This window comes from Fulmarus glacialis, unplaced genomic scaffold (genome assembly GCF_000690835.1).
Source record: "Fulmarus glacialis isolate BGI_N327 unplaced genomic scaffold, ASM69083v1 scaffold10005, whole genome shotgun sequence".
Lineage (NCBI taxonomy): Eukaryota > Metazoa > Chordata > Aves > Procellariiformes > Procellariidae > Fulmarus > Fulmarus glacialis.
The window spans coordinates 21,548-35,607 of NW_009213621.1; the positions used below are offsets into that span (position 1 = coordinate 21,548).

At 39.9% G+C, this 14,060-nt stretch overlaps 1 protein-coding gene across 1 annotated transcript in view; it reads left to right on the forward strand.

The window, feature by feature from the left end:
• MGA (MGA, MAX dimerization protein) overlaps positions 1 to 14,060 on the forward strand; it is a 48,227-nt gene that overhangs the window by 18,843 nt on the left and 15,324 nt on the right. Inside the window, exons 10-16 of the mRNA XM_009578254.1 lie at positions 448 to 588; positions 1,016 to 1,088; positions 2,488 to 3,008; positions 4,498 to 4,795; positions 6,511 to 7,158; positions 7,773 to 8,072; positions 9,550 to 11,255. Coding sequence (XP_009576549.1) covers positions 448 to 588; positions 1,016 to 1,088; positions 2,488 to 3,008; positions 4,498 to 4,795; positions 6,511 to 7,158; positions 7,773 to 8,072; positions 9,550 to 11,255 — 3,687 coding nt within the window. The remainder of the gene's footprint in view (positions 1 to 447; positions 589 to 1,015; positions 1,089 to 2,487; positions 3,009 to 4,497; positions 4,796 to 6,510; positions 7,159 to 7,772; positions 8,073 to 9,549; positions 11,256 to 14,060) is intronic.

Below are 14,060 nucleotides of genomic sequence, written 5' to 3' on the forward strand. Positions count from 1 at the left end.
GTATCTAACAAAAGCAACAACAGTAGAGAAAGAACAGCAGTAGAGTTGAGTCTAGTTATGTCGGAAGAACAAACATACCAGAGTTGCTATTTAATGTATACCAGATAGTGTTAAACAATGCATGATACTTAGGACTTGTTTCCCCACTTAGAAGAGTATCTGAACGGGTTTGGGGTTTTGGGGGTGGTGTTGGTGCTCCGTTCCACCTCCCACCGCCCCTTAATATGTAATTTGGAAGCAAGATGTAGACTGGGCTATGTGATACTAAGAGGGCAGATACAGCTTTAAATGCTAGACCTTTCTTTTGACATTTATTATTGAAGCATTAACGTTGACGTGTTGTTAGAAAGCAAAACTGTTTCATGAATCTAATGTGCATCTAGAATGGAGAGGTTTTCTTCTCTTTTTCTCTTTTTTTCTTTTTTTCTTTTTTTTTTTTTTTGGTAGATTCGAGAGGAGGACAAGGATCCTGTCTACCTGTACTTTGAAAGTATGATGACTTGTGCAAGGGTCCGAGCATATGAACGCAGGAGAGAGGAGAAAAAGCAACAAAAAGACAAAAGTGATTCACAGAGTTCTAGTATGAAGGTAAGAAGTTACACTGTAACTAGCATGTATTATAGAACAGGCAGAAATATTAAAAATGTTGAAGTAATTTTTTCCCCCAAAATGCCTACGCGACTTGAGGGCTTGACTTTCGTTTGATGGTGATAGGGCTGTGGAGCCTGGAGCCTAAATCATCCGGCAGTGCTGGTAGACTAATCTTGTTACTATGATAGAAATTGTCTTGTCTGTAGAAATTCCTGGCTGCCAACTGCATTATCACGTAAGGCTTAAATGTTCATTGTTTAAAAGACGTGTTCTAAGATGAAAACTGTAACATTGTCAAAGTTAGCATATGTTTTATGATTCAGGGAGCTAGTATGATGAACTAGTTTATTTTGTGATGTGGTTTTTAGTGTGGAAGAGAGATACACAGGATGAATATTTTTCTTGCATTTCTTTTCTCCTGCAGGAGCATGAACCAGAGCTTCAGTCTCCTGAGAAAGCAACCTGTGAGATAGACAGAGACACTGATAAATCAGGAGGTAAGAGCTGAGTCTTGAGTATAATTTGACGTCTTGGTAGTTCCACATTTTTGTGGTTTTTTTGTGTTGGCTTTATTTTTTTAAAAAGTTGCAGCTATCGATGAAACAAAAGTCCATTTGCTGGGGGAGTTATTAACGATTGTCAATAAAAACCTTACGATATGCTTACAGTTTCCTGTTTTCTTAAGCAGTTGTGTGTGTCACATGGGAGATACGGCAGGCTAAATATCCAGTGCTTGCTGTTGCTCTAAGGTTAAAATGACCAGTATTACAGTAGCTTGTTTAGCAATAAAAGATAATACTGCACAGCAGACTTGTCTTCAAGAGTGATAATTAGATACTTGGGAAGGAATGGAGATCACTGTTCATGGTTTTTCTGGAGTTGTTTTTTCCTCTTTTTTTCCTTACTATTACTTTGTAGTTACTGAAGAATTAATAAATATCCAAGTGGTACTGTGAGAATGGAATCCTCGTGTTCTCTACTTAAAACCGTATGGGACAAGGAAGCGCCTATACTTTACTTGGAATTATTTGATGTTGAATTCTTTTAGTTCAAGTTGAAAGGTTGAATTGAAGTTTTGCTGCATTATATATACTGGATTGGAGTTTCTAGTTCATAAAGAAGTAGGCTAGACATCTGTGTTCTCCTTCAGTCTGAAGTGGCCCAAATCATATTACGAACTTTAAAGTAAGACATATACTAGAGGCATTGTGTCATCCACTAATGAAATATAGCTGCCTTTTTGAGCTGAAGTTTTTCCACTGTTTAATGTATACAACAGCGCACTCTACATTTAAGGATGGGAATGGAAAAATAATACAACTAGTTGAAAATGCTGGTGAATTGGTAGGTGAAATTAAAATGGCCAGGACACAGGGCTCAACATCCTTACAGTTTTGCAAAAAGTGACGTTGGATCTCTAATGACAACAAAAGGTCATGCTTCTGTTACACATCTTCTGCAAAAGACAGTTCTGCTAGCAGCATGTTTGCCCCTCATGCCATTATAGGACACTGGTCCTTTTCTGACTCCAAGAGAAAAGTGCCATCTCTTGAATAACCAGCGATGCTTTCTACTGCATGTTGGTGTTGCTTGGAGATCTTTCATCCGTGTACTGAAACAACCCAGCTTTGTTTAGCTTGTGATGCAATGGGATACAGCCTGAGATGGTATGGCCGCAGGGAATGAACTGTGAGAAATAGTTACATTAGTTTTGCAGTGAGTTTTTGCTTGCTTGTGAAGCTCTGCAAGGGGAAGTGATGCTTTGAACAGTTCTTTTACTTGTTGTTGCCCTGCAGCTGAGACAAGGGTGGAGGTGTGGGCAGAATAAAACTGTTTGAATATCCAGGTGATTAAAATGCCATAGTATTGCAGAAACCTATTTCAATTCTTTCTCAGAGAAAAGCTGGTGGTCTTCCCGTAGTGAGGGGGACTCTTCCTCCACCTCCTATGTTCATCACACCACTCCAGGTGGACCAACCAAACTTATCGAGATTATCTCTGACTGCAACTGGGAGGAAGATCACAATAAGATCTTGACCATCTTATCACAGCATATCAACAGTAACGCATCACAGTGCCTCAAAGTGGGTAGCTTCATTATTGAATTGGCTTCGGAACACAAGGCCCAGGATGAGAACCACCCTCCTGTCTACTCCTCCAGAGTGAAAATTTCAGTGCCGTCCTACCAGGACAAGGACGAGAAGCCTGAGATACCTGTCTTGGAGACTCCTGATAGCAGAGTGCCATCACGCAAAACCCCAGAAAATCTAAAGTTCTTGCGGGCAGACACATTGGACAAACTGCGGGAGAAGTTGCATGGGGGCAAAGGCTTGCCTTTTTATGCAGGGGTTTCTCCTGCGGGAAAGCTGGTCGTCTACAAACGCAAAGCTAATATGAGCCCCTCAGGCTTGATTCAGGTGGGTCCCTCTGCCTTTACTGTGGAGATTAGATGCAGTTTCATCCAGTATCCCAGAACTCCTTGAAGGGGAGAACACTCTTTAATTTGTCTACCTAGTCTTTTGCCTGTCCAGATAAGGATTCTTAGTATCTGGTGGCATTCATGTCCCTTTCAAGATTGACTCAATAACAGGAAATCTGATTGGAAGTCTGAAACCTGATGGTTTAGCTTGTCCTTTTGGCCATTTGGGTCTTGGTGGCCCAAGTACAGAATCTCTCTCAAGATCTTTTTGGTGCTTTGGAAAACTCCCTGCAGGTCCATTTGACAGATAATACTTCTAAATGAATGGCTGTTAGAGGCCACAAAAAGAATATTTTCTGAGGAAGTGTACACTGGGACAAAAGTTTAAAATGAAACTGTAAGCACAAATTGCTTTTCGCTACAGCTTACTGTTAATCTTCACTAATAGCCCGCATCCTCTTTGCAGAATATATGTTGTTCATCAGAAGACTTCATAATCCTAAGTTCAAAGTAAGCCCTTTCTCTGCAGATTCATGCTGCCAACTTGGTATTATGAATTGCCGGTAGGAACTGTAGGGCTAGGATGAAGATCTTTTTCAATCAAAGGTATTTGTGGTTATAGTAACATGACTTTCAGAGAAGGCATATGAATTAGAAAATAAGAGTGAAATTTATTTTCATGATACTTTGCAGATATGGCACCCTCACAAAGAGAAGCTAGCGGAGAGAAAAAATGTAGGGGGAGATTTCTTGTTTTTGATAAAAGTTGATCAATAAAAAGAGTCAAGACCTTATTTAGTAGCGTGTTAAATATATTTGACTTTTAGAAGGTATTATCAAACAACCTGAAAGTAACATGCAACACTACCAAAACTTCCCATTGACCAGTAGGCATAAAGCCTGACATTCGGAAAGATGTTTTGTTTCTTCTCTCCCATGCAGTCAGTTACCACTACAACTCTGAATTTGAAGTTAGTCAACTCGTCATACCTTAATTACAGTATCAAATGACAGTACGGTTAAGAAAAAAGGCTCATAAAGCTTTTACAAGCTTTTTAAGGTTTTGTCCCAATGTATATGACATAAGTATTCTTTCTTTTGTGATACTAGGTGTTAATTAGGTTTGAGCATTTTATCCAAAATTGTCCTTGGAATTTGGGAATCCATTTTTATTCAAGACTGTAGCATAAGTAAGGAACAGGAAAAATAAGTGCTAGCTTCACTGTATCTAATTTCAGTGATTTTACATGCTCCTTTGGACTCTGAGGTTCTATGTGAGAGTCCGAGTAGCATCTAAAATCTGTGTTACGAAGATACAGCAGAGTTGTTTGAAGTTCTCCTGGGCAGTGAGGAAGTTAGGAATTCCCATTCTGAATTGCAATGGTTTTTTGAAAAGGACACTTGGAAGTCCCATGGAATGAAACGCCTCTCCAGAGGTGGTGAATTAGCATTCTTTTCACAAAATTTCCCTTTTCCACTTTTTTCAGGTTAATGATAAAAGGTATCCTCAGGCCAAACTGCTTTTGGGACAGATGGGGGCATTACATCCCGCCAATCGGCTAGCAGCTTATATCACAGGCAGGCTGCGACCCACAGTACTTGATATCTCAACCCTCAGTACTGTGATCTCCAAGGTAGCATCCAATGCTAAAGCAACTGCTTCTGGGACACCATCAGTCCAGGTGCCCACAACATCAACTCCCAAAACTACATCTTCCACCAGCACTACTTCAACCCCCACTGTGACGACTCTGAAAACCCATGTCCCAGCACAGAGACAGATAGGTAGGTTGGAACTTATTACTGTGTTTTAAATTGCGTGAAGCTGAAGTAAAAAGTGAGTGTACAGCATTGCTGTTGATTTCTGTGCAACGGTGCATGCTGCCTTTGGCTGCATCGCCTACCTAAACTGCCTCTTCAATAAATAACCTCTTTAAAGCAGAAAGTCTTATTTTGACTTCAGAATAAGATTACAGATGTTGACTATTATTTTATTAATGCTACTAGAGCAAATTTTCAAGAGACAAGGAAGAGTGGATGGAGACACGCTGAATGTTAAGCTTGGATTTTTGGTTTGAGAGTTTCCTTACTATGATTTCTAATTGCTTTTCATCAAACATCGATGTAACTTAAAATGAGTAAAGGATCACTCTAATCTGTGGTTCTCTGCTGTTAGTTTTTCTGATGATGTTGCACTTACAGTTGGAATTCTTGTGACCGCCAAAGATGCGTGAAGCAGCAGTGAAAGACAAGATGGTCCAAATCTGGATTAGCGAAACAACAGGTGTGCAGCCAATAACCACACCGGCCTGTAATCTCAGTGGATTTCACAAGCTAAACAGGGTTGGACTTAGCATTTTGAGTAAAAAAAAAAAAAAAAGAGTATCGGAAGAAGCATGTGGTACTTGTGTCTGAGTTGGTACTGAAATGGTTACCCCAACACGGCAAGGGAGGAAGTTGCCTTTAATTATTACATTCTGTATGAGTTTAAAAAAAAAAAAAATTAAAATATCTAGTGCCCATCCACATATTCCCACATGTTAATTAAAGACCTGAAGAAGCTTTGCAAGAGAAAAGGATGTTACCTGTGTCCTGGCAAAACTTTAATTTCTGATTGATTGTTTTGTTTCTTTCTGCCTAAATTTTCATTGCCATGTAAATGGGTGTGTTGTTTTTCTTGTCCTGTAATAAAATTTCTTGTTTTATGTGTTTATGCAATATTAAAGAGCTGGCTGCATTTCATTGATGGGTGAAGTGATTGTTGCATATATGATTTAAGTGTTCTGGCATATTCTGGGTTAAAAATGCTATATGCCTAACTAACTATAATATTTAAGTTGGGCTTGCTCCATAATCTCAATGCTGTTGTTCTCACCTGTAGGCATCTGTAGTGATGTAGATGCAGTATTGTGATCCCTTGGAGAGCAAGGGATGAGGGAAAGGATCTTGCCAACAGTGATTATTTCCCATTGGTTAAATTTCTCCCATCCAGTCCTCAGCTGCACGAATGTCACTACAATGAGAAGGTGACATGGCAAACTATCGCTCTCCCGCCCCTTCCCCCGTGGCTGTGTAGGATGTGGATACAGTAGAAGGGGGAGGAAAACCAAGAAGCAGTGAAAAGAGGAGGATCACACAAGCTGTTACAGGAAGAATTTGAGGTTTAGAAAATAGTTTAAGCCCATTATTTCACTTAAGTGTTTGTTTTCCTGTACTGTAATTAGAATTGTCTGTTCATAGTTTCACGATAAAGAACAACCCCTCAAGACCTGATTCTTTTGTGTGGCCAGGAAGAAATGCAACAAAAAACTATAGAAGTGGAATAAAGCAGACGTATCTCTAATATGTAAGGCATGTTCAGGACTGCCATAAAGGTTTCAATTTAATTACAAGGTACAAAGAAAATGGAGGCTCAAATTCATGCTGAAATTACAATTGTACCTCATGAAAGACAAAGAGGAAATCTATTAAAATTTTGACCTGCAAGTTTTTATTTGCAGCTGCCCGACCCTCACCTGGTGGTGTGTTCACACAGTTTGTGATGAACAAAGCCGGAGCTTTACAGCAGAAGATTCCTGGAGCGAGCACACGCCAGCCTCTGTCAGGGCCACAGAAGTTCAGTATCAAGCCTACACCGGTAATGGTTGTTGCTCCCGCGGTTCCCTCAAAGCCATCTCCAGCTCAATGCACAGTCTCTCCCGGGATCACTACAGCCACCACCGCTTCTCCAGTTACTGTGGAAAGTACCAGTGTGGCAGCATCTACTGTGACCACTTCTAGCCAAACAAGAGCTAATGAACCTGCCTGCTCTCCTCCTGCAATTACAGTCACAGCTGCCTCTGCAACACCTGGAATCAACACCTGTACTCCTCCCTCATCCACCACTCCTACTGCCACTGTGAACATAACAAAAGCAACGGGGATTATTGCACCAGTAGCAACCACGTCATTCCCTAAAACTATAGTAACAACACCAACTGTCACTTGTCCTGTTGTCAACACATCCACTACAACATCCACTTCTACAGTTGTACTAACAACAACTGCAGCAGCTACATCTGTGGTGACCACACCAACTTCCTCTGCTGGCTCTGTTCCAATTATACTATCAGGAGTTAATTCAAGTCCTTCACTGAATCCAAAAAGAGGTAAGGCTTAGGTGCTTTGGGCTATTACTGCAAACGCTTCCTTTTTTTTTTAACTTTGCCTCCTTCATAGCTGGAATACGGTCTGCAGCTGTAGAACCCAATTTGAATATAGATTTACTTGCCTCACCCTTCTTTCCAAAATAGGATAAGAAATGTAATCTCTGAAGTTCCTTGTTTTATTCCAGCCTGAGCCGGTAGAGGAGGAAAAAAATGTAGCTATCTGGCCAGTGACTGCTATGAAATGAGCTGGAAGTCTCACATCATTTCTTGGCCCATAGAAATGTATAGCACAATTATCGCTATGACTGCTAGAATTTCACAGTTGGCATAGAGTCCAAGAAGTAGGTGTGGAATTACTCTTTCGTCGTTAACATGGAAGTCTTCTGAGTCATGGTTGAGAAATGTCAATGGAACTGCATGAAAAGGACTGTTCTGGCCTGGTTGGTTCTATGTGCGTTCTGTGAATAAAAAGAGAAAAAGAAAAATGTTTTCAAACAAATTTAAAGAGATCCAGTTGTTTCCAGAGTATTTGTGCTTGTTTTCGTTAAGGATAATGCCTGATTTGTAGGCTGTTCTCTTAAGCTGATTTTTATATAATTTCAAAAATGTTTCAGAAGATGCTACTCCACAAGCTATAAGTAAGAGTCCCCAGAAGATGTCTCCTGGAACAGAAAAACGCGTAGGACCTCGATTGTTGCTGATTCCAGTGCATCAGACGTCTCCTGCTTTGCGACCGCTAAACAACACGCAGCTTGCTCAGAGGCAGAGGATGGTCCTTCAGCCTCTCAGGAGCCCTGGTGGCGTCAACCTGTTCAGACATCCCAATGGGCAGATAATTCAGCTCGTCCCTCTACATCAGTTTCGAGCTCCAGGTGCCCAGCCCAGTGTGCAGCCAGTGATGTTCCGCAATCCAGGTACAAAGTCCAGTGTTTCTTTCTTGACTGACCAGTGTGTTACCCAGAAATTAACAATGTAATAAATGTCTCTGTGATGCTCCTTTCCACCGCTGGAAGTAATTGAACAGAGTCTAATTTGGTTCTGTGTGAGTAGTTGAAAAACAGTGTAATTATTCAGATGTAATGCAACTTAAATACCATGTGTCTAAAATACAGAAAGTGCAGTTAATAGCTAAGTCACCAAAATTGGGGAGTTCTGTGCAGCAAGTGAAAGGGCCTGTGTGTGTGTGGCAATGGAGCCATGTCCATTGTACTGTCAGAACTTAAGTTCTGTTGATCTCGTGATTCAAAAATAATTCTTGTTGGAGATTCTCTTAAAAAGAATGAGCTGTTACTATGTCTCATTGGATGTGCTGCTCTGGTTTTGTTTGGTTTGCAGGTTTTGTAAGTGCTTTTACAGCAGATATTCAGATCAAATGTTACACTACAGTACAAAATTGCTGGGTTTTTCCCTCCTTAGAGTGTGAGAAGAAAGATAAGTTTGATTTTCAGCTGTTTCTCTAGTGCATAGTTGAAGACAGGGTTGGAAGAGTTAGAAATTGCAGGTATCTGTCAGAAAATAGGTGGGATGCATGTTGAACATACTGTTGTACATATTTGTGAATAAAACGTGTTTATAAACAAAGTACGCTTTAAATGCATTTTTACTTTCCAGTAGGATTTTTCTTCTGCTTTTCCTTTATAAAGAAGCATCTTCAGGAGAGGGAGGCAGAGTGGTGTTGAAAAGGGAGAAGCGAGAGAAAGCACAGTAGATGACAAAACTGTGGGGAGGAGAGAAAATAATCCTGTGCCTTAGTTGAGGTTTGAGCATCAGGTGTAGTAAAGAATCAGTCAAAAAGTTCATTGAGTCCTGTTCTGGTTTGGGGCTTTTGATGTACAAGAGAAACTAGTTGCCAGTGGTGGTATTTTTCCTCCTTGTTTTACGGAGTTCTGAAACACCGCAGAAGAGTTCATTAAGGTGAAAAAGATTGTGGTATAATCGTGTAATCTTGTCATAGTTTTTCTCTGTGGAAGTCTTTCTCTGAGGGAGAAAAAAAGGATTTTAAAATTAAATAATCTTTCCTTTTTTTTTTTTTTTTTTGAGAAAATCCGCATTTTCCCGTTTTCCAATAAATGGGAAAGTAAAATGCAGAGGGCTTTAACTAAATGCAATGCCTTTTTTGATTAAAAAGCTTAATGCTAGAACTTACCATTAAATCTGTTACTTTTAGAGTAGCCACCTCATATATTTTATTGGGGTGTTCCATATAAAAATTCAACAGTTTATATGTCTTTATGCAGTACTAGCTGTTTCACTGCGAACTTGTGGTCAAATACCTGATTACATTGTCATCCTTGAGGATGCTGGCTACTTCTAGTACAGCATCAAATACTAAAACGAAAAGAAAAACATTGCTTTGGGGAAGTATTAGCTGATGTTTTGTTTTCCTCACAGGATCTGTTGTAGGAATCCGGTTGCCTGCACCTTCCAAGCCTCCCGAGTCACCCGTGTCTCCCACTTCCTCTGTGTCTTCCACTCCTCCTGCCACAAATTCAGCTGTACAACCTGCAGTACCCAAGTTGTCCCCTACATCTAACCTAGCCACTCAAGCATCTTCTCTTCTTCCTTCAGTAACAAGTTTTGTGTCACAGGCAGGCACTCTGACTCTGAGGATCTCTCCTCCTGCTGCTAGCAGTGTGACAAATCAAACAGCCTCCGAGTCTAAAATAACCTGCAGTTCGGGTGGTCTGCCAGCTACCACTGCTAATCTCATACCTTTACAATCGGGTAGTTTTGCTTTACTTCAGCTCCCAGGACAGAAGACTGTGCCGAACTCCATTCTTCACCATTTTGCATCTCTTCAGATGAAGAAGGATTACAGGAAAATATGCAAGAAAGAGGACTTGGGAGCTGCTCAGCAGAAGGAGAATGGAAAGGCTTCATGCTCAGATGACATTGAAGTTATAGAGTCTGAGGTCACAGTTTCAGATAGGAAACAAGAAGAAAATGAGTTGTCAGTTAACCAGTCAAATAATGTTGAAGAGTCAGCATCTGGCACAATCACACCTGATAGAAATTCCACTACATTAGAGATGGTGGAGAAGGACTCAAAGGTGCTAGAGAGTTCTTGTGATGATAGCTCTTCTTCTCAGCATGATGTTTCCGCAGATGTCATATCATCTGACCATTCATACATCAGTGAGAAGCCAAATGATGAGGAAGAAAAAGGGGCCTCTGAGGAGAAAGAGGATTCTGTCAGTTCTGAAACTGTAGTGGAGGCTCTTTCAACTAACTCTGAAACTGTTTGTGGGTCATCTGATCAGTCTCTAGTTGCTCCTCTGAGTAGTGCACATCCACAGAGTCTCGAGAATCAGGAGACTGCACAGTTGAAGAACGATGGGAAGGAACAAATACATGCTGAACAGGAAGAGAAACCAGTAAAAGAGCAGGAAGGAGATGCGCAGACACAGATGAAGGAGGACAACAAGGCAAGTTCTGGGCAGTCACAGAGTCAACAAGAGCAAGATATGCAGCTGGAGAACAAGAAGGAACAGAGAGGGACTGAACTGTCTCAGAACAAACAAGAAAGCCAGGGTGATGCCGTGCAGCCAGATGCGGAAAGGAAGGAGTGCAAAGACTCTGCAGAAGCAGAAAGCGTGAGAGACAAAAAAGGAAGTAAGTCTGAAATCAGTTCTGCAAAAGAGCAGGATGATGCTTCAGGAGAAGAGCATACAGTCAACACCAAGGAAGGCAAAGCAAACATAGCTAGGCAGGAAGGCAGTAACAACAAAGAACACGATGCTTTTGATTTTCAGGAAGAAATGAAAATAGGTCATGATATTGTAACACATGTCAACAGTTCTTGGAGCAAAATATCTAGCATTGTACCCGCTTTAGAAAATAAAAGCGAGTCGGATAACAAAGCTGATACATCTGAGAAAAGTGACTTCCCGACACCAGAACAGAGGCCACAGGAAGCCAGGCATCATAAAAAGGGTTACATGCCCACTATTGATATAACTGCTGATGATATAGAAGAGGAAGAAGAGGAAGATGATGAGGAGGATGAAGAGGATGAAAAAACTGATGATTCTGCTGATGAGATGCTGGATGGTGCTTCTGACTTCCCAAGTGAAGAGGAAGTAGATGTTGAAAAAGTGGTAAGCATTTAACTACTTATGAAGGGATTTTTTTTTTTTTTTTTTTTTTTTAAATTGACCAACTAACATGTCACAACCCATGGTTTGAAAGACACAGTATGGTGTTTGTGTTCTGGACTTCAGTTTCTTTAGAAAGTCTAGATCGGGGTTCCAAGTGGAAATGTCTTCTATTTCTTCTTAGTTGCATGCTTTTTTGTAGATAGCATCATAGTGGCCTTTTGGAAATTGTCCATTTTTTCAGATAACGGGAGTTACATTGAGCAAGCTGTAATAGAACCATTGCATGTTGTCTTCCTCCAGTATGTACTCAAGCAACTTGGTTCGTTGTAATATGACTTATGATCCTACAATATAGCAGCCAATCTAGTATTTCTGTTATTTTAAGCTGTTTCCTTCTACTTAATTTTTGTAGCCCTTAGCTAACATTTATTTCTGAAAGGAATGTTTGAGTCTCTCCTTAAATTCCTCTTGAAATTTAGTAATACGTTTAAGTAGTGTGTGAAAGCTGTCATTCCATATTCGATAGAAAACAAATTGCTCCGGAAGCCACAGAATAAGGGTAAAACATTGTGGTTAGTATAGCTAAAATATGTTTAGATTGTAATGCTCATAGAATTTCCATCAAATTTCACCCAAAAAATTAAAAGAAAACAATCCCATGTGTAACTCCCCTGATGTACTTTTTATATATCAGTATGTGACTTAAGAAACAGTGCGTTGTTACTTAAAATTTATGAAGTTGTGGTTTTGTGAGTCAGTTGTATGGACATAAGAAATAAGGTAGCTGTTTCTTGGGATGAGATAAAAGTGGAAAGAGAAAGGTTAAACTGGAGAAGAATTTAAGAACAAACAAATTAACAATAGGAGAGATTATGTTAGTGTCTTCAGGAATTTGAAAGTACGTAGTTCTTTTAGCCCTTTTGTGTTAATGTAGTCCTCTCGCAGTTGAAAACCAAATTAGACTTCTTTTTCTTCTAACCATATCCAGAGTAAATTAATTCAGCAACTCCGGCTTTTACAGAATCTATTTAACTTCCAGAAAAATTGACTAATCAGTTCGTATTCCAGCTCGCTATTCTCAGGCAAGATGATAGCATCTCAGCTGCATGAAGGTGAGGAAACTGAAAGCAGATGCAATTTTTGGAAGTTCTTTCAAGCTGAAAACTGAGCTGTTGCTGTGTTGTCTTGAGTCTGATGGTGACAGTTTGATAACTCTTGTATCCTTCAATAACTTCAGCAGAGTTATCATCAAGTTTTGAGAACCACGGTTAATTTGTGCCTGATGCCTGATAAACTTTCCAGACAAGGTAGTCTTAGGAATCTGTTGGTAAGCCAACCGGTAATATAATGTCTAGGTCACAGACTAGCCTGTTATCAGGGTTGATGTTTTAAAGATGTATTTTCTTTTGTCCTGCAAAAAGATGATGAAACGAAAAAATAATTACCAGAGATTATAAGAAATGTTTGTTTTGGAAGAAACCTACTATGCAGGTTTTGACTGATACGGTTTGGTAAGCCGTATAAGGGTATGTCTTCACCATAAGCTCACACAAACATGAGTAAGCTAGTTTTGGTTCTAGAGCAGTAAAGCTGAGGAATGAGATCTCAGAGGACTATAAAAGCCTGTCTGGAGTTTGGGCGAGTTCTTGGTTTGTTAGTCTGTGCTGCCTGCAAGTTAAGTTAGCATGTCAAGATCTAATAGAGAATTCAGTTTTAAATCTAAATATGTAAGTGTCTGTTATTTTTCACTGGGATGTACTCTTTTATCAGCGTAGTGCTTACAAGACGGGCTGCACTGGCATTGTTTGTCAGTCAGATTGGATGAAGTCAGATCATATAAACAGACTACTAGAGGATGTTTATCTGTTTCATTAAGCTAGTGGAAACATAGAAGCAAAGTGTACACGCACGTCTACTAATACTTTTGTTTAGTGGAAATACTAATGACACCTCTTTCACTACTAGTTTGGAATATGGACTGGTTTTAGTTACTCAGGAAATAGCCATTAAAAACCCCAGAAAACTCCAGTGAGAGTCAGGATGATTGCTACTTCCCTGTAGTAGCTATTACTGTTTCTTTTTTAGTACATTTCCCCACATTGGTTCTCATTGCAGTAATGACTTCATTGTTCTTAATTTTGCATACCGTTGCTCTTCAGATGACCTTCTTACCTTGTGCTGACTTCGTGTAGTTGACTTAAGAGACTCTTGTAGACTCTTTCTCTGCTCAAGAAAAAGAGAGAAGCTTCCTGAGATGGTATCTTTGCCCTTTTGCATTTCCTACCCTGAATTGCACCAAGAGAAGCTTAGGAGGGTTGATCGTCTTGGGTTTGGTGATCTGAATAAAACCTTCTAAGAATATCTATATAAGCAAACTAATCAATGTCAGGACCTGTTGTCTGAACAAATTCAAGTGTGATGGTCTCGGACATGATGTTAAACTCTTCATCTCCAAGGTACGATGATTGCACACAAAATTCCTGTTGAGAAAGCCCAGGCCAAGCAGTCAAAGTCACAGACTGTCTGTGAATTGTTCACATGAGTGCGTGTTGGCTTAAGCCAAAACCATGCCAGGGGTTGTTCTAGTATTTTAATGCTACAGATAAGAGTCCCATGGTCCCGTTTAACTTACTAGTCTAAGCACAGCTTCTGTGTCTGGCAAGTTATTTTATTTTAAATGTTGTTAAAACGTGTTTTTTCAATCATTCTTTTTCTGAGATGAACATTAAAATTATAAGGAACTATTATGAATTATTATAACATTGTAAGTTTAATAAAAAGTGCAAGTGACATATTTTGTGGACG